The sequence below is a fragment of the Dasypus novemcinctus genome, chromosome 21 (genome assembly GCF_030445035.2).
Source record: "Dasypus novemcinctus isolate mDasNov1 chromosome 21, mDasNov1.1.hap2, whole genome shotgun sequence".
NCBI classification, from domain to species: Eukaryota; Metazoa; Chordata; class Mammalia; order Cingulata; family Dasypodidae; genus Dasypus; species Dasypus novemcinctus.
The window spans coordinates 59,745,069-59,764,724 of record NC_080693.1 but is presented as its reverse complement, the minus strand read 5'-3'; the positions used below and the strand labels follow the sequence as shown (position 1 = coordinate 59,764,724).

Below are 19,656 nucleotides of genomic sequence, written 5' to 3'. Positions count from 1 at the left end.
TCAATGTTCCATGAGGTGATCATAGGAAGACCAAAGACCAAGTGGTTCAAAGATGCAACTGATATGAGCTAGCACAATGCTTTTGAACATGTCCTTTACACGGACCCTTTGGAGTGTCTGTGGGACTCCAATTGGAGAACATGAACTTGGAAAGCTCACCTTCACTTACAGCACAAATTACATCATCATCATAGCTTGGACACAATGATGCCCACTCTCACAAACCCCTGGGAATTGATAAGGGGCTTTACTTTCAGAGTTCCTGTTCTGATCTTTTAATATTCTGCAGAGCAAAAAAAAACAGTCACAAGGAGCTAGTTTCAAAAGTCTCTTGCTAAGTATGGGACACATGTTCTTAAGTGGAATGGAATAGAACCTTCTGGGATAGAGGACATTGGCTATGGGACCTAGGCAAATTATTGAACTATACCAAACTATACAAAAATTTCTGTTTTTAAAATCTCAATACAGCAGGCACAACTTTATCTTCAAGAAGCACAAAGTCTGTTCTGGAAGAATAAAATAGTTCACATACCATCACTGTATAAGACAATCAGGGTCATACCAAAGTTAAGTGTTGTGGTTCAGAGGAGAGAAGTCAGTGAAGATGGGGTCTGCTTGATCCTCAAAGGACAGGTAAGATTTGGAAAGGGATCCAAGTTCTTCCTACACAGTCCCTCTTAAAGAAAGTGGATTCTCAGTGAATAATCACTAACTACATGTTTACTGGCTGTGGGGGAGCTCACAATCTGTGCTGCGAAATACTAGGGAATCCCCAGTATTTCAGTATCACCCAGAGACCAGCTAAGAAACTGAAACTAAAGGCTCCCTGGCCAGAGTGTCCAATTTCTACACAGCCAGAGTTGGAGGGGCTAAGAAGGGCAGAGAGAGGAGGAATGGTGTCTGTAGAGGATGCCATGGAGATCTGAGCCAGGAACACCTCCTTTTGCCCCCCAACAATCTGCCACAAGCTCTTCACCCAGTTCTGTCCCATTCATGAACTCTCTTGATCTGAGACCTTCTATAAGGGACTACACCAGCTGGAGGACTAAGAAAATCCTTGAGAATAGCAATGTCAGCCTGAGAAGGGAGACTGGAGTTTTTGAGGTCCAATCCCATTACTTTTCACATGGACCTCTAAGAACCAGAAAAATTGATTTGCCCAAAGTCAAAAAAAGAGTTATAACAGAGGGAAGACAAACAGGTCTGACTTTAAGCTCATTTTTTTCTTAGAAGCATCTGGCACTTGGAAAAGGGCTCCAGGAGGAAGCTTCTGGAACAGTTCTAGACTGAAACTGTCTTGCCCTTCCTTACCAACACATCCGCCCAGGTATAATCTCTACGAGTCCCTTCCATCTGGCTCAAAAGATTGCTGATATGCCTAAAAGCAACTGAACTCCAAATGCCAATGATGAAAGCAATCAAAGTCTTGGGGTTGGGGGGAAAATTCTATAAGGGCTTCTCAGGCCTCTAATTGAGGAATTTAGAATAACGGAAGTGGTTTTAAAATGTGCTGAGTGCTCTGTGAAGGTTTTGGACTTTAGAGTCTCAGGATGCCAAAATTTTTTTTAATTTTATTTATTTTATTTAATCCCCCCCCCCCCCCCCCGTTTGTCTGTTTGCTGCGTCTTGTTTCTTTGTCCGCTTCTGTTGTCGTCAGCGGCACGGGACGTGTGGGCGGCGCCATTCCTGGGCAGGCTGCACTGTCTTTCGCGCTGGGCAGCTCTCCTTACGGGTGCACTCCTTGCCTCAAAACTGTACGCTAATAAATTCCCATTGTTTAAGCCAACTTGTTGCATGGTATTTGCTTTGGCAGCCAAGAAACTAAAACAATCAACAAAATCAACAGTTGGTTCTTTGAATAGATCAACAAAACTGACAAACCTTTAGCTAGACTTAACAAGAAAAAAAAAAGAGAAGACTCAAATTGCTAAACTCAAGAACAGAAAGAAGTGGTATCATGACTGACCTACAGAAATAAAAAGAATTAAAAGAGAATACTATGAGCAATTTTATGACAACAAATTAGATAATTTTGATGTAATGGACAAATTCCTAGATAGATACAAACTACTAAAACTAATCCAAGAAAAAATAAAAAAATCTGAATGGACTAGAACAAATAAAGAGATTGAATTAGTAATCAAAAGCTTCCTACAAAGTAAAGATAAGGACCAGATGACTTCACCACTAAATTCTACCAAAAATGTTTTAAAAAATTAATACCATGGATCAAAGACCTAAATATAAAATTGAGTACCATAAAACTCCCAGAAGAAAATGTAGGGAAACATCTTCAAGACCTGGTGGTACGTGGTGGTTTCTTATACCTTACACTGAAAGCACAAGCAATGAAAGAAAAAATGGATAAATGGGACCTCCTCAAACTTAAACACTTTTGTGCTTCAAAGGACTTTGTCAAGAAGTTGAAAAGGCAACCCACTCAATGGGAGAAAATATTTGGAAATTACATATCCAATAAGGGTTTAATTTCCATATTATATAAAGAGATCATACAACTCAACAATAAATGAGCAAGCAATCCAATTTAAAAATGGGCAAAAAGGAAAGTGGATTTGGCTCAACTGATAGAGCATCTACCTACCCAATGGAAGGTCCAGGGTTCAAACCCAAGGCCTCCTGACCCATGTTGTGAGCTGGCCTATGAGCAGTGCTGATGCGCACAAGGAGTGCCATGCCACTCAGGGTGTCCCATTTGTAGGAGAGCCCCATGTGCAAGGAGTGTGCCCTGTAAGGAGAGCCGCCCCGCATGAAAAAAGTGCAGCCTGCCCAGGAGTGGTGCCTCACACATGGAGAGCTGACACAGAAAGATAACGGAACAAAAAGAGACAGATTCCCTGTACTGCTGACAACGATGCAAGCGGACACAGAACATACAGCAAATGGACACAGAGAGCAGATAACTGGGGGTGGGGAGGAAGGGGAGAGAAATAAATAAAAAATAAATCTTTTTTTAAAAATGGGTAAAAAACGTAAATAGACTTTTCTCCCAAAAGAAAATAAAAATGGTAAAAAAGCACATGAAAAAAATGTTCAATATCACTAGATTTTAGGGAAATACAAATCAAAACTTCTATGAGATATCATCTCATACCTCATAGAATGGCCATTATTTAAAACAACAGAAAACAAGGGCTGGAGAGGATGTAGAGAAATAGGAACACTCCTTCAATGCTGGTGGGACTGTAGAATGATGCAGCCTCTGTGGAAAACAGTTTGGCAGGTCCTCAGGAAGTTAAATATAGAACTACCATATGATCCAGCAATCCCTCTACTAGGAATATATCCAGAAGAACTGAAAACAGTGACGCAAACAGACATTTGCAAACCATTGTTCACAGAGGCATTATTCCCAATTGCCAAAAGATGGAAACAACCCAAGTAAACATCAACCAATGAATGGATAAACAAAATGTGGTATATATTAATACATATGATGGAATACTATGCTGCTGTAAGAAGAAATGAAATTGGGACAAATATGATAACATGGATGAACCTTGAAGACATTATGCTAAGTGAAATAAGCCAGACACAAAAGGACAAATATTGCATGGTCTCACTAATATGAACTAAATACAAAGAATAAGCACATGGAGTTACAACCTAGACTATAGATTAGTAGGAGATAGGATGAGGACTAAGAAAGGGTTCTGATGCTTAACGTATGTAGAGTTTTCAATTAGCTTGCTGTAAATGTGTGGAAATACATAGAGTTGATGGTAACACACTGAGTATAACTAACACGGCTGGTTTATAAATGGGATTGTGGCTGAAAGGGGTGGTCTAGGGATGTGAATGTCAATTGAAAGAAAGCTAGAGAATAATCAGGGACTGAATAACACAGTGAACCCAGAGGTAGATAAGGATTGTGGTTAATAGTACAAATACAAGAATGTTCTTCTATGAACTAGAACAGATGTACCTCACTATTACAGGGTGGTAAGAATGTGGAAAAGCATGGGGGAAATATAATTAATTTAACTTATGGACTATAGCTAACAGCAATATTCTAATATACTTGCATCAATTTCAAAGAAAGTGCTATATCAACACTAAGAGGGATTTTTTTCTTTTGGACTAAGGAAAACATTCAAAGTTTTACTGGGGTGAGGACTGCACAACTCTGTGATGAAAGTGAGAACCACAAAGTATACACTTTGGATAGAATGTACAAGGCATGGGACTGTATAACACAGTGAACAATGCTGGAAGATGGACTGTGGTTAACAGTACAAATATGAGAGTGTTTCTCTCATGAACTATAACAAATGTACAACACTAATACACGTGTTAATAATAGGGGGTGTATGGAAGACATATACCAAGTATGGACCATCGTTAGTGGAACAGTCTGATCATGTTCTTTCATAATCTGTAACAAATGTTCCCCAACAAAGTAAGATGTTGGAGGGGTGATGTTGTGTCAGCTCTCCGTGTGGGCAGCGCCATTCCTGGGCAGACTGCACTTTCTTTCACACTGGGTGGCTCTCCTTATGGGGCGCACTCCTTGCGGGGCGCACTCCTTGCGCGTGGGGCTCCCCTATGCGGGGGACACCCCTGCGTGGCAGGGCACTCCTTGCACGCATCAGCACTGCGAATGGGTCAGCTCCACAGGGGTCAAGGAGGCCCGGGGTTTGAACTGGGGACCTCCCATGTGGTAGAAGACGCCCTAATGACTAGGCCAAGTCCGCCGCCCCAACCATCTATTATACAACACAATAAACCCGTGGCCCATGGCTAACATCATATTTAATGGTGAAAAACTGACTGCTTTCCCTCTAAGATGGGGAACAAAAAAAGTGGCTCTTGACACTTATTCAACATTGACTGGAGGTGGGCTCTAGCCAGGGCAATTAAGCAAGAAAAAGAAACAAAAGGAATAGGGAAGTATAACTATCCCTAATCACAGACCACAGGATCTTATATAGAGAAGGGAAGGGAAGGGGAGGGAAGGGAGAGAGAAAGGAGGGAGAGAGGAAGGAAAGGAGAGAAGAAGGAAACACGTGGCATCTTTTCCCTCCTCCCGTCCATCATATGTCAGTCCTCCCATTAGCCATATCTATCCAGAAGCCAGAAGGCAAAGAAGTTTGGGAAATGAAGTCCCTGTGACACTGAACAAGGCAAGGAAAGGACCAGGACACTTGTGCCAGTCTGACTCCCCGGCCCGTAACGGCATTGGCATGGCCTTCAGGCTACAAGCGTGCGTGGAATCAAGAAACAGCCTCCTTCCCCTTGCCTCAGGCCGGGCGCTGTCGAGGCTCCACTAGGCTGCACTGGGGACTTTCTGAACACCAGTGGCCCGATGACTCAGGGCCCTGGTCACAAGCAAGGCTGTCATTCTCTCTCATCCTTCTCACACCCCACGGTCCCGGTCCCACGGCGGTGCTGGAGGACCCTGCTGAAGCAGGGGGGTTTAGTGGGCGGAGCAGGGGTGGGAGGGACAGGGCGGGGAAGAGGGAGGCTCCGCTCAAAACTTAAAAGGGGCGCATACCACTTCCTCCACAGACGAACGTGGGGCCCCAACACAGCTTTCCTGTGTGGTTTCAGCCGCCCAGAAAGCATCATGGACTTGGGTGAGTGATCGTCTTGACATGAGAAGAAACAATACTGGGGTCACCTTGATACACCTTGATGGGGAGGTGGCAGGTGGAAGGCATGGGGGGCCTCCAGGGGAAATCAGGCTCTGGTGTGGCGGGAATTGGTGGCAGTTCTCAGATAATGCCACCTTGCTCTCCCCAGGCAGGACAGCATGCACCTGCCCTTCCAGACCAGGGGCGGGGGCAGCCGTTGGTGCCAGGAAGTTCGAGGGGCTGAGGAGGAGTCTTTCTAGATAAGTAAGGTCTGCAGACGCAGCAGGGCTGGGGCTGGTAGAGTCTGATCTGGACAGCACCTGCTCTCATCTCAGCTCGGGGTGACGGGCAAGGTCCTCTGGGACCTCTGCGGGCCAGATATACAAAGGGGACAGTCTCCTCGGAGGGCTCAGCACCCTCCATTCTCTCTCCGATTCCCACTTTTCTCTCCCACTAAATGGGGATTAGACTCCACGCGCTCTTGGGGTTGTGAGGAGGAAAGGAAAGGTGACCGCATTTTGTGAATGGTGGAATGTGATGCAAATGCAAGAGGGCGGTCATTTTCGCCCTGCCGCTCACTCCTCCAGCCTTGTCCATCCCTCCTGCAGGTCGAGGGGTGGGCGGGCAACCTGAGAAGGGACAACAAGGGTCCTTCAGCAGCAAGAAGTCACAGCCCCAGCCTCTGAGAAAACCCACCGCCTTCCACCCGGGCAGACGCCTCCCTGACAAAGCCCTTCCTCTGGTCTAATCTCGCGCCCCTTTGTTCTGCCTTGAGAGAGTACAAAGGAAGCACCCAGGGGCTCTGAAGGGTTCCCCCAGCCACCCCCCCTACAAATCTCTGCTGTGGAGTCAGACCCGGGCGGAGGCTACGAAGGGCCGGGTTCTTAGATGGCTCATTCTCACCAGCAAGCAAAGCACCACGGCGGCCTCAAAGCCACAAGAGGTTGGCTTTAAAAAGTGAAGGTTCCTGGCGCAGCTCGCGCTGTCCTCGTGCCCCTCCCCACCCCGCCACAGCCTCCCTGCCTTCCCCACCGGCCCTGCGCTGGGGCTCGACCCAGCAAACAGCGGCGAACAGATGAAAGTGGCCACACCCACCCACTCACCGACCGTGAACTCCTAGAAGGCAGGGTCTGCCGCTTTCATCTGTGCAGCCCCAGGTGTTCTGGGGACTTGAGCAGAAAATGTTTGTGGAGCGAACGAATGAATGAATTGCATCCAAGAGCCCTGAATAGATTTTCGTTGTTAGACATCTCTTCCAACTCCTCTCCTCCCAGCCAGCCTGCTCTCTCCCCACGCTCCCCGGACCCCCACCGACCAAGGACCCAGGATGCAGGGGTCGTCCGTTGGAGCCTCTGCTCCCTACACGGCCCCCCGGGAAGGAGCGGTGTGCTGTCTCAGTGTGCGCTGGGCCAGGCTTGGCAAGCGGGTCCGGTAGTGCCTGCCAGCTCCCGTGGTGGCAGTTCCCCCAGCAGAGCTGATGCCAGGCAGGCAGCATGAAGGCAACGGCTCTGGGAAGACATGGCACCTTGGCCCCCACCAGCCTGGGAGAGCCGGCTCCGCCGCCCCGAGGGCCCTCCCCCAGACCTAGGTTTGGGGATGCTAGACTCATGGGCTCGGATGCAGGGAGGGAGGGTGGCCTCTGGCCCAGGAGGAGATGCTCTTGCACCCTCACTCACCCCGAGAGTGCCCAACGGCTGAGCCAGCATCCCGGGAGGAGGAGAAGCCACTGCGGCGCTTTGCTCAGAACGGGCTCTGGGCCGTTGCTGGGCCGTTGGTAAAGCGGGTGGGACGCCAAGGACCTAGTTTTCTTTCTTCATATGCCTAGCAAGGAGCAGGAGGTAGGGGAGGGGGCAAGTTTCTATTACACAAAATGAAAACTCCAAACCAGGGCTGAGCTGGCCTTTTTCACGATTTGAATGAACAGCCCCGAGGTGCTCCCCACATCTCTGAGAAATAATCTAAGCTCTCTGTCACGTCGTTTCACAAAAGCAAAAAAAAAGAAAAACGAACCTGTGAGAACCATGTCTCTTAGAGCCGGGTCAGCAACAGGGGCAGAGGGAAACAGTTAATGATTAAAGGAATTCCGGGCTGATCCCCTCTGGCCATCTGGGACCTCTGCTGGGGAAGACAGGAATGTTGTGACCTGGCCTAGCGGTTAGAAGCGCCCTCCTCTTTGTTTGGTGCTTTCTTTCATTCAACTGTCATTTGTTGAGGAACTTAGGGATGGACAGTCTAGTGGCAGGAGAGAGACACATGTCAATAAGCCTCTACCCCAGAGTGAGCTACAGCATTGGTGGGGAAAAGGGCAACAGGCTTGCAAAGCTCCGAGAAGGGAATAGCGAACAGGGAAGCATTTAACCTGGGCTTTGAAGGGTACATAGGAGTTGGCAAAACAGTCAAGGAGCAAGGGGACCAGTAAATGACAGGGATGGCAAACTCTATCGCCAACAGAGGCCAACAAGAAAAATGAGGGAAGGGCATAAGACATGGGGAGTGACTGGGAAAGAAGTGAACCAGAAAGAACACATGCTCCACCTAAAGACACCCAAATCCAATGTTTTTTAAAACTCCATGCAGCCTAGCAGAATGTCCTGGGGCTGAATTCAGCCTCCCCAGATGGCCAGCTCCAGCAAACATGGGAGAGATAAGAAATAAGCAAGTTGAGGGACCATGACAGGGAGGCAGGGAGGATGGGAGGATGGGAAGTGGGAGGGACGGGTAAAGCCAATCCTTAAGATTTTCTGTGTCTTGCTAAGGAGTTCAGGCTTTATTCTGAAAGCAATGGAGAGCCATGAAGATTTTCCTTTTTTAATTAGATGAGTTAGAGGATGAGATTTGTGTTTTGAAAGGAGGTCCCTGACATCAAAGGGGCAGCACATCCTCACAGTGAGGGCGGGCTCTGGAAGACGTGAGGGGATTGAAGCAACGGGACTGGGTGACAGGTGGCATGTGGGAGAGGCAGGAGCCCCCTTATCCTCCACAGGGGACACTGTACCCAGCAGGCCCATCAGAGATGCAGGGCGAGGCAGCAGGGAGCGCTCCAGCCTCGCGGTCCCAGTCAGAGCCATCTCTTAGCAGCTGTGTGACTCCAGGCGAGTGACTTAACCTGAGTCTCTTATTTTCTGGACTGTAAAACGAGAATCACAATGGGTGGCTCGCAGGATGTTATGATGAAGAGATATACAAAGACTAAAAGGCAGCACAGAGGAGTGGTTAAGAGTGTGGTTTCTGGAGTCAGGTGGCCTGGGTTCAAAGCCTGGCTCCACTACTAGCCACTGCGACTGAGAAAGTGACTTAATCTTTCTGGTAAAAGCGGATAGTAGTAGTTCCTACTTCATAGGGCTTTTTGGTGAGACGAAACGAGATGGTACATGTAAATGGTTTGGTGCACAGTGAGAGCTCAGTAAACGTGAATTGTATCATTTGTCATTGCATAAAGCAGCTGATGTCACCGTGACTGGAAGAGTCGACCAGCTCTCACCTCTCCCTGGCTCTTGTCCGAAAAGGCCCCCACTCCCACCTCCAGGCCTCTCACCTTCCCTCCAGATTCCTTACTGCTTCCCAGCTTCTTCTTTCCTCTGCTTCCTGGCCCACCCCCCAAAAAGAGTAAGGTGGGCTGGCAGGGAGGTAGTCCCAAGGGGGAAAAACTTGGGGTGAGCCTCTGGGGCTGGCTGATGGGCAGTCACAAGACTCCCTGAGTGCCAGGAGGACCTGGAAAATGAGGGGAAATGGAATTCAGGGATTGGGGGAGCAGTGAGCCAGCAACCCCCTCCTCCCCAGAAGGCAGAAGTCTTGACTTGCCCGGGACTCAGGCTGGCATTCTGGGGGATTTTCCTTTCATTACAAATCCATCGATCGTTACTAGAAACTCAAGAACTGAGAAAATACCCAACACCCTGGTCAACCGCTCCTTAAGCCACGAGATTCCCAACCTCACTAGTCCTCCCCAGACTGCTGCCCAAGAGCAGTTACTTTATGACTTTCTAACTGACAGGGATGATCTGACTCATGGCCACTGACCAGGCCCCTCTGCCGCATGCCAGAGTTTCCCCTAAATTCCCCGGTTTGGTCCTTTCCTGAAAATGGCCTGTTCTGGTCCTACAGGACCCCTGCCCACGCATACACGCACACCAGTTCTCCCGCTCCCATCCCCAGGGGCAAAAGGAATGCGGTGGGGCCCAAGAGCAGGGGCTGATGGAGTGAAACAGAGACACGGTTCTTGTTCTCGTGTTTCATCGTGTTTCACCGTTGGGACGGATCAAAACTTTGAGGTTTCTCAGTTCTCACTGACAGTCAGAGTGGGCTTTCTCTGGAGTAACCGAAAGATATTTACATGTTTAAAGAAACCTCCAGCGCTTAGCAGCAAGAAGAGTCAGTTGAGCATGGGCGGTGCTTTGGACTTGAAGAGAGAGCGGTTAAGGGTGGAGCATGGGCTTGGGCTCAGGGTGCTCAGGGAGGAAGGGGGCACGGCCGAGGGAGCCGAGGTGCTGCGCGAGACTCCATTCCCAGCCCAGGACTGCGGCTCCTCAAGCGCAAGCTGGTGACAGTGGGACAGCAGGTGTCTGTCCCAGCAATGAAAGAGGCAGCTAGGAAGGCCAGTAGACGGAGAACTTGATAGACTTCCTCCTTAGGGCTGGGTGGAGCCTCTCAAGATTTAGGTGGAGGGGGCAGTGGGGAGTTGGCACCAGAGCTTTGCTTTAGGAAGAGCATCTAGCAGCCAAGCGCCGGAAAACTTGCTTGAGGTGGGAGAAATGCCTATTCATTCCTGTGGCTTCAGGCCCTTCCTGGTTTTTCCAGGAATCCCCAGCCCAGAATTCCTCCACCTGAGGCACAGCCACTGTTGAGCACGGCAAGCTGGGTGTCATGCCATGGTCCTCCCAGCAGGTGGCGCTGTGGCCAAGGACACGGCATCACTGGGACCGGCCGCTTCCTCTTGGGAAGCAGGACCCCGGCCTCCAAAAGATTCTGGAGGCAGGGTGGCAGGCAGTTCCCTGTCCCCGCTGAGACCAGAGCTGTGCGGGCCTGCACATCCTGCCTTGGCATTCGTTTGTGCTATCAGGGTTATGCCTCTCCTGTGGGCCAGGCCCTGGCTGGGAACTGAGGACGGGGTTGGGGGAGCGGGGTACGGGGATGAAGAAGGCCCAGCTCCTGGCCTTGGGGTGCTCCGAGACTGTTAGGTGAGACGAGACTTCTACAGGCTGTCCTCCTCACTCAGCCCTCAGGGGAAAACAAGCTCCAGGTCTGGCCCCAGGCTGAGCCGCAAAGCAGAACTGAGCTCAGCTGTCTGTCCTCAGCACATCCGGGCCCTGAGCTAACCTGGGGGTTCAGTCTGGTGTCAGGCCCAGCGGGACCCTCCTGATTTCCATAACCTACCCAGGGCCGGGCAGGGTGCCTTCGCAGAGCTGACCGCGCTCCCCTCCCCACCCATCTCCCAAGGCCTGGGATTAGAAAACAAGTTAAAGGAGGGAGAGCATATACATGCACCTCCAGCGGGAATGAAGAGAAAAGAAAACTGTGGGGTGACCCCAGGAACAGTCTCTGCCGTATAGCAGGCCCAGGCCATCTTGATGATGCTCTCTCGGAAGCTTCCATGCATCCTTCTGTTCCTTCATCAGCACACACTGCTGGGCACCTAGGAAAAGGCTGGGGTCCCGGCCCCCACAGCAGGCTGAGAGCTGGGACAGGGGAACTAAACGGGCAGGCCTCAGTGAATGTCGGCTGAATGAACGTGTGCCAGGAGCGGGCGGGTCCCAAAGCCCTCTCCCCTCGGTTGGGAGGCCTGTATGGAAACGTGCTCCTCCACCCAGCCCCATGGAATCACCCTTTTTCCTCAGCCAGCCTCCCTCAGGAGACACTGAGGGCTTCGGCCAGGCTGCCCACTCCACTGAACCCAGGGAAAATGCTCCCCAGGCCGACGGCTCCGGCTCCAAGGACACGCTCACGCCCGCCATCTCAAGGCTGCCCTTCCGCCCGCCATCTCAAGGCTGCCCTTCCACCGTAACACGGAGCGGGAGGGAGGGGACACTGAGACCCGGCGCACAGGGTGGTCGTTGCAAGCTCAGCCTTGAAGGGAGGAATTTCCAGCTCCAGAAGAGGCCTGGAAGGGCCGGGAGGGGGCGGGGCCCCTGCCTCCTGATCCTCTCCTCTCCGGGACCCGCGGAGTGGAGGACGAAGGGAAGGAGGTGAGGGCGAGCCGCCGGGCAGCCGGCCAGGTGTTCAAAGGCACAATCTGGTTCTGATGTTCTGTTTCGGCAAACAGTGCCTGGAGCTTGTGACGAAAATTCCCAACAGCGTCTTCCCCCTCTCTGCCCCTTTCTTTAATAACAAAGGGTTGTTTCTGCCAAGCAATAACTTTCTTGCCTTGTCTCCTGCAGGGAAACCAAAGAAAAGCGTGCTGGTGGCGGCTCTCCTTGTCGTTTTCCAGGTGAGGTTTCCCGCCAAGGGAAGCTCTGTTCCCTCCTCCACAACCCCCACCCCAAACCCACCCCCTCCCAAGCCAGGGATTCTGGTGCAGGGGTGGGCATTTGCTAGAGGGAAATAGAAGAGCCCGACACAAACCCACCCGCCAGTCATTAAGCTGATGGCTGCCCCCTCCATCTGCTGAGTGACCCCGGAGAGCCACAGATGTTCTCTGCACTCCCTTTACTCCGTTTAAATTAAAACAGGGAAGAAAATCAATTACCACCATCTTCCCCACCTCATCTCCAGTATTTCCCACCCAGAAATCAGAAAAGTGGGTTCTGCCTGAGTTCTCAGAAGGAGAGGAGCTGCAAAAAAAAAAAAAAAAAAAAAAAAAGCAAAGGCTGTGAGGGCCTTTGCACATATGTACACACTCCTGTGTAAAACATCTCATGGGAGCAAAGAAAAGAACTCTTGATCTGGTGGCCTGGTTTCTAGCCTATCACCCCAAGCTTGTCCACCTACCCTTTGCAGACCCAGTTCCAGCTGCAGAGACGCAGCTGAGCCCCACTGAGGGAGAGAGAAGGATGGGGACCCAGGAACCCTGGAGGGTGCACATACTTCATGGGGGGCCCAAATTCTTCAGGAATGTAGGCCACAAAAGCTTCCAGCTTACAAGGCTCTGCTTCTTGATCGCGGAAGTGGAGACAGAAAATCTGCCCCCCACCAAGTGGCAGAGTTAGAAGAAACTGTAACTTGTGGGGTCCTCTTGGCCCATTTGATGGGGGGTGATAGCTGTCTTGGAGGGGGAGGGGACAGCTGAAGCAGCCTGGATGGAAGTCAGTGCTTCAGCACCTGGCTCTTCCCCAGGCCTGGCGGCCAGAGGGGCAGCTTGCCAGGAGCTCTGGCCAGAAGCAGGCCCTGAGCTGGGCACCGTTCCTGAAACCCCAGCCCAGAGGCCCCCCGGAGCTTGGGCTGCAGCCCACAGCCTGGCCCCCTTCCCCCATCACCACACCCTCCCTCCTTCCCTCCCGGGGCCCTAAGACTCCAGAGGGGCTGTACTGCTGAAGGTAGAGGCTGGAAGGTTGGGAAGGGGATGAGGGACAGCTGCGGCTTGTTCTTCTCTTTCCCCCGGGAGGGGTGGTGGCTCAGATCAGGCAGGATGTGGTGGGGCTGTGGGCTGCAGAGGCAACAGGGCTGCTGGCCGGTGGGGGGGGGGAGGGGTTGGAAAGTGAGTGGAGAAGAGGGAGGAGGAGGGGGAGTGGAGGAAAAGGGGGAGGAGGAGGAAGAGAGAAAGCACGCCTGGGTGATGGGGTGCACACTTCACAGAGACTGGGTACACTGCCCCCAGGAAGACCCAGCACCCCGTGTCCAAGGACCCCAGACCTAAGGCCTTACCGTGAGTGGGACAGGTGAGGGTCACCAGCTTCTTCCAGGCTGCCACCATGCCCAGACACTGAGAAAGGGGGTGCCACTGACTTGTCTTCTCAAAGTAGCAGTGTCCAAAGAAAAGGCTCCCAGATACCATTTCGTCCTCTCCCTGTCCCCAAGCAGGACAGTGGTGACCGCAGAGCTTGGAAGTGAGAGACAGAGAAAGACAATGACAGGATGCAGGGAAGTGGAAAGCCTAGCTCTACAGCCCTGGGCAAGCACGCACTTTCTTAAGCTCCCATTCCTACCCCTGCAGTCCTCCGGCTCTCACTTTTGTGGTTAGCCGTCCAGGTGGAGTGCGAGGAGCCCAGCTCCCCAAGGAGGAAAGCTGAGCTCCCTGTGGAGGGTCTGCCCCCCCAGTTCCCTGCACCAGCCATCTTCGCCCCCACTCCTGCCTTCCCCTCCTCTCCTCTTCCTCCCTGCACACAGAGGCTCAGGCAGCTGTGTGCCCTCCCTCATTGATAAAATCACAGCGGGCCGCCTGAACCTTCACCCTACCCTGCAGACAGGCTAAAAAAAGCTCCGAGCAGCTGGGCCCTGCCGTAGGAGACCCGATGAAAAGAGAGGAGAGGCGGCAGGGGGTGGGCGCGCAGAGGAGAGTGGGAGCGGAGAGTGTGTTTCCTTCAAGGGCACAGCTGCCCAGGCAGGGAAGTCAGAGGCCTTAGCCCTCAGCCCCCAGCCCCCACCATCCGTCCACCCCAAAGCCTTGGGGCTCAGGGCGCTTCCCGTGCGCTCCCCTGCGCCCGACTCCGAGTCGCCCACCAGCATTATCACAGCAGCTAGCCCCAAACCCAGGCTGCAGAGGCCTCTTCTCCAGAGCTTCTGCCCTCCTCTCTCACCTCAAGAACCCAAGACGGATTTTTTTCAAAAGTCCTTTCCACCAGGTTCTAAAGGGGCCCAAGGAGAAAGACATCCATTCCCACTCTGTTGGAGTTCCAGCAGGTAAAAACAGCCTCCATGGAGATGAAATGGTGCAGGCCTCTGCAGAAGGAAAGATGAGGGTCCTCGCACTGACCCAGCCCCTACGATGTGCCAGTCCCCGGGTTCGTACCTGTGCCCTTGAGCTCACATTGCCCAAGCTGTTTCCAGTCCACCACCAGCCAGTGCAAGGGTGAATCTCTCAGAGGTGACTAAATCAGACCCTTGCTACTTACTAGAAATGCAGGATCTCGGCCCTACCCCAGCCTACTGAATCAGAACATGCATTTGACAAGACTCCCTCCCCCTGTAATTTTTTCTGTGCCTATTAAAATTGGACAAGCCCTGATTTTGTAGGAAAAAATCACCTGGAGAGTGTAGAAAGACCTCAATTCCTGGGCCCCTCCGCACCCCCAGACGCTTAGTGGGTCTCAGGTGGAGTCTGAGAATTTGCATTTCTAACAGGCTCCCAGGTGAGGCTGATGCTGCTGGTCCAGGGCCCACCCTTAGGAAACAGCTCTAGGTCCTCCCCCCCCCCCCCCATTTAGACCCCCCTAGCTAAACCGGCTCGCTGCCTTACTCCCTCCTCTGCAGGTGTGTCTGTGCCAAGATGAGGCAACAGACGATTACTTGGGAGAAAACACCACGGTGGACTACACGGGGTTCGAGACTGTGTGCTTCAAGAAGGACGTGCGGAACTTTAAGGCCTTGTTCCTGCCAATCATGTATGCAGTCATTTGCTTGGTGGGCCTGCTGGGCAACGCGCTGGTGGTCTTGACCTATGTCTACTTCAAGAGGCTCAAGACCATGACAGACACCTACCTGCTCAACCTGGCCGTGGCAGACATCCTCTTCCTCCTGACCCTTCCCTTCTGGGCATACAGCGCGGCCAAGTCCTGGGACTTTGGGGTCCACTTTTGCAAGTTCATCTTTGGCGTGTACAAGATAAGCTTCTTCAGCGGCATGCTCCTACTGCTGTGCATCAGCATCGACCGCTACGTCGCCATCGTGCAGGCCGTCTCAGCCCACCGCCACCGTGCCCGTGTCCTCCTCGTCAGCAAGCTCTCCTGCCTGGGCATCTGGATGCTGGCCGTGGTGCTCTCCATCCCAGAGCTGCTGTACAGCGGCATCCAGAAGAGCAGCAGCGAGCAGGTGTCGCGGTGCTCTCTCATCACCGAGCACGTGGAGGCGCTGATCACCATCCAGGTGGCCCAGATGGTGGTGGGTTTCCTGATCCCGCTCGTGGCCATGAGCTTCTGCTACCTCGTCATCATCCGCACCCTGCTCCAGGCCCGCAACTTTGAGCGGAACAAGGCCATCAAGGTCATCATCGCCGTGGTCGTGGTCTTCGTCGTCTTCCAGCTGCCCTACAATGGGGTGGTCCTGGCCCAGACCGTGGCCAACTTCAACATCACCAACAGCAGCTGTGAGCTCAGCAAGCAGCTCAACATCGCCTACGATGTCACCTACAGCCTGGCCTGCGTGCGCTGCTGCGTCAACCCGTTCCTGTACGCCTTCATAGGCGTCAAGTTCCGCAACGACCTCTTCAAGCTCTTCAAGGACTTGGGGTGCCTCAGCCAGGAGCAGCTTCGGCAGTGGTCCTCCTGCCGGCACGCCCGGCGCTCCTCCATGAGTGTGGAGGCCGAGACCACCACCACCTTCTCCCCGTAGGAGGCTCCTCTACCAGCACGAAAGGGACCTCTCTCAGGGTCTCCGAGGCGGAGGGACGGGGAGCAGGTGTGATGACGCGGGACCCAAAAGCTGCTAAGGGAAAGGCAGTTCTTGCTGTTACGGTTTATTTCAGAGTGAAAGCCCATACCTCAGAAGACAGCCTAACCCCAGCCCTGGCTACCTCAACCAAGGTCGAGAAGAGACCTGGCTGATGAGCTAGCACCAGGACCAGCAACTCCCCAAATCCGAGGCTGTAGTCTCCCAAAGAAAAAAGTGAAAGTCAGGAAACAAGTCACACCTCCCCGAGTGGAGGCGAAGGGGTTGGTGAGAGCTCGGGTAGCAGAGGTGCGCCGGGGAGTTCTCTGCATATACTGTCTTCTGACCTAGAGAGGCGCCCTCTGAGAGAGTCCAAACGCTGAGGCAAAGTCTTCCAGAAGACAAGGCTTTGTCCCCAAACCAGAGGTGGTAGAGAGACTTCTTGGCTTGGTGAGGAAAGGGGACCGTAGTGGGTCAAACTAACTTTGCCTGGTCCTCGCTCCATCTCTCCTTTTCTACTGTCATCAGAGCCAACAAGAAACCACAGCCCCAGCCCAGGCCAGCTGCCTCAGCCTGGCCCAAGCCATGTTCCCCAGCCAGGGCTTCTCAGGTCTCAGCGCTGCTGGCTGGGAAGAGAGGGCAGGGAGAAAGGTCAGGGGAGGGGGTGGATTACGGTGCTGGCAGCCAAAGGCCAATGAGTTTCGTTGGTGTTTTTCCCTTTGTTGTGGGGACAGAAAAGCTCCCATCGTGTTCTGCTTTCAATTCATTAAGAAGAATTGAATAAAAGTTTTCCCTTGAGGAAACAATAGCTTTAAAAGAATGGAAAGAATCTTTTGTAATTGGCACATGAGTGTGTTCTCATTTTGCAATCCCCTGTGCCCCACCTGGCCACCCCTATCTCCCTCCTCTCCTCCCTCCCCTGGCTTCCTTTCTCAGAGATGCTCAGAGTCACCAGGTCTCTGGAGCAAGACTCTGAGGCAATCCCAAAGACCAGGCCCAAGGGGCAGACGCAGGTGGAGGCGGGGAGGAGAGGACGTCCGACTTGCAAATACCCTCCCTGAGCCCATGGGACAGGCCCAGGCCTGTGTGGCCAGCAGTGACCCAGAGACACCAGTCTGAGCCAAGGCTTGGAAAGCCCCCAGCTGTCCCAGTAACCTCTGGCTGGGAACCTTCCTGCCCCTTGACAACACCTGCCCCCGGGCTGCTCACCTGCCTCAGCTCAACCTGGAACTAGAGCCACTGATGCTTTGTCGGTCCCCTCGGCCTCCCGGGCCTGGGCTTTGGAGAGACGCCTCTCCCTGGCCTCTGAGGCCACAGCATCCTGGGTTTAGGTGGGGATCAGGTTTTGCGGAGTTCTGACAGGGTTGCAGTCCTGTGGCTGGGGGCAGGGGGCGGTCCTAGGTAATGCAAAGCTGGGGGCTGGGCATGGAGAGACACTCCGCTACGCGCACGCGCACGCGCCTTCCAGTCTCAGGTGGGAAGATGGGGTTTCATTAGTCTTAGAGACAGCCGGGCCCATCGCCTTCTTTGGGTTGGAGAGGGAAAAGAAATGGACAAGCCAAGCGTCCCGCATTAAGGCTTGCGCCCTTTGCTGGATGCGCGAGAGCCAGGACCACCCCTGACCCCCCTACTGGCCAACATAGCAGTAACGGCCCTCCATGGCGCGGACACCCGTGGTGGGGCAGGAGGCCAGGAGTCCCTGTCCCTAGGTGCCTTGATGCATGTCCAAAGCCCTGACTTCTCAAGTCCTGCCATAGCTCCAGGCCATGGGGCTGGGGAGGGAAGGCCTGAGACCCTCACCCAAAAATGCAATGCCATCTATTTTTCCCAAGAGAGCCGAGTTGAAAATGGAGCCGGCCTGGGCACGAAGCCTGTGCTGGCACCACCTCACACTTCCCACCTGGGCAAGGGCCTGGACTGGGGAGGGGTTTCCCTCTGCGGGACTCACAGCAAGGGCGTTGAGTACTTATGGGCGCAGCTACAGTTGTGTGCGGCAAACCTGCGGGGAAGGGACACCTCCAGGGCGCGTGCCCCTGGGGAGTGGGGGACCTGCCCACGAGCGAGTCTCGAGTCTCGGAGGAGACCGCGGGTGTGTGCGGCCCTGGTGAGGTCACGGAGGGGAGAACAATCCTCAATTCCTGAAGGGGAGGAACGTAAGGGAGCAGTCATGGAAAAGAGAGCAGCCAACCGTCCAAACACACCACCCCAGCTGCAAATACATTTTTCTAAAATAACTGGATCTCTCCAAATATTTGCTGAGACAGCAAAACCTCCAGCAACATCAGTTCCTCAAGTTCTGGCCTCGGCCGTGAAGGCCCCAGGGCTGGCCTGCCCCCCGCCCCCTGCCAACACTCTCACGCACCCACCCTGGGCTTGGGGGCAGAGGGCTGGCCTGGGCACAGGGGCCCACTGAGGAGGCCCACCAGGCTTCTCTCCTCCTTTCTCATCCACCTACAACTGCCCCATCCTCCCCAGTTTCACAGCCCTCAATCTCTTGCAATTTTCCCTTCCATCTCATTGCCAGAACTTTCTCCACCCCCATGCTCCCTGGCTGCAAGTCGGGGCCAAACCCAAGGCATTCCCAGGCCACAGATCTGCCCTATCAGCTATAAGTGCCACACCTCTTGACTCAGACTCAGAGAGCTGTGAGAGACCTCAAAGATCAGCCAGTCCAACCCCCATCATTCCATAGATGGAGAAACTGAGGCCCAGAGGGAGGAACTGACTTGCCGACAGAGACTTTGCAAAGCAGGGCTATTGGATTAACTTGTTTGGGAGTCCAGCGGTCTGGCAGGGTTGCAGGAGGGGGTGGAGGAGAGAGCAGAGGCCTGGAGCCTGGCCGACTGCAAATCTCATCTCCACTGCTTCCCAGCTGTGTGACCTTCAGCTGTTGCTCAACTGCTCTAAGTCTCAGATTTCTCAACTGTAAAACCAAGAGGGTTTGGAGAAATACTTAGCACAGTGCCTGGAATGTAGCTGTTGAGGGCAGTGGCAAAGAACACGGGCTCTGCAGCCAGAATGTCTGATCTGAATCCCAGGTCCCTTGTTTGGACTAATTATTCAACCTCTCTGTGCCTCAGTTTCCTAATCTATATAATGAGTACCTACCTCCTAGGCTTGTTATGAGGGTTAAATGAATTCAGATATGTAAAATGCTTAGAGGGAAGAGGACTTGGCCCAGTGGTTAGGGCGTCCTTGACCCGTGTGGAGCTGGCCCACGTGCAGTGCTGATGCACGCAAGGAGTGCCCTGCCATGCAGGGGTGTCCCCGCGTAGGGGAGCCCCACGCGCAAGAAGTGCACCCCGTAAGGAGAGCCGCCCAGCGCGAAAGAAAGTACAGTCTGCCCAGGAATGGTGCCGCACACATGGAGAGCTGACACAACAAGATGACGCAACAAAAAGAAACACAGATTCCCGTGCCGCTGACAACAGAAGCGGTCAAAGAAGAACACACAGCAAATAGACGCAGAGAACAGACATCTGGGGTGGGGGGTGGGAAGGGGAGAGAAATAAATAAAAATAAATAAATCTTTAAAAAAAATAAAAAATAAAATGCTTAGAAATCCATATGTATGTGTTGTTAGTAACCATTGAAGACATGTTCAATA

At 52.9% G+C, this 19,656-nt stretch overlaps 1 protein-coding gene and 1 long non-coding RNA gene across 6 annotated transcripts; one reads left to right on the top strand and one right to left on the bottom strand.

The window, feature by feature from the left end:
• Positions 1-1,610: 1,610 nt before the first annotated feature.
• Positions 1,611-15,277, bottom strand: LOC111761936 (uncharacterized). 4 transcript variants are annotated; one of them, XR_011646877.1, is made up of 5 exons: positions 15,165-15,277; positions 13,392-14,405; positions 7,271-11,962; positions 6,698-7,102; positions 1,611-1,824 (listed from the first exon to the last, which is right to left on the bottom strand). It is a non-coding gene; the product is annotated as an uncharacterized lncRNA (long non-coding RNA). The 4 variants fall into 4 exon arrangements; XR_011646876.1 differs by having other exon boundaries at positions 6,698-11,962; positions 13,392-13,566; positions 13,673-14,405; XR_011646875.1 differs by having other exon boundaries at positions 6,698-11,962; positions 13,392-13,566; positions 14,264-14,405.
• CCR7 (C-C motif chemokine receptor 7) lies at positions 5,531-19,382 on the top strand. Of its 2 annotated transcripts, XM_004450104.4 has the most exons (3): positions 5,531-5,597; positions 11,969-12,018; positions 14,937-19,382. In XM_004450104.4, the coding sequence occupies exons 1-3, from the start codon at positions 5,588-5,590 to the stop codon at positions 16,011-16,013; spliced, it is 1,137 nt and encodes a 378-aa protein (XP_004450161.1). In that variant the 5' UTR covers positions 5,531-5,587; the 3' UTR covers positions 16,014-19,382. The 2 variants fall into 2 exon arrangements, with proteins under 2 accessions (XP_004450161.1, XP_023441864.1); XM_023586096.3 differs by lacking the exon at positions 5,531-5,597 and having other exon boundaries at positions 11,833-12,018.
• The last annotated feature ends 274 nt before the right edge of the window (positions 19,383-19,656 follow it).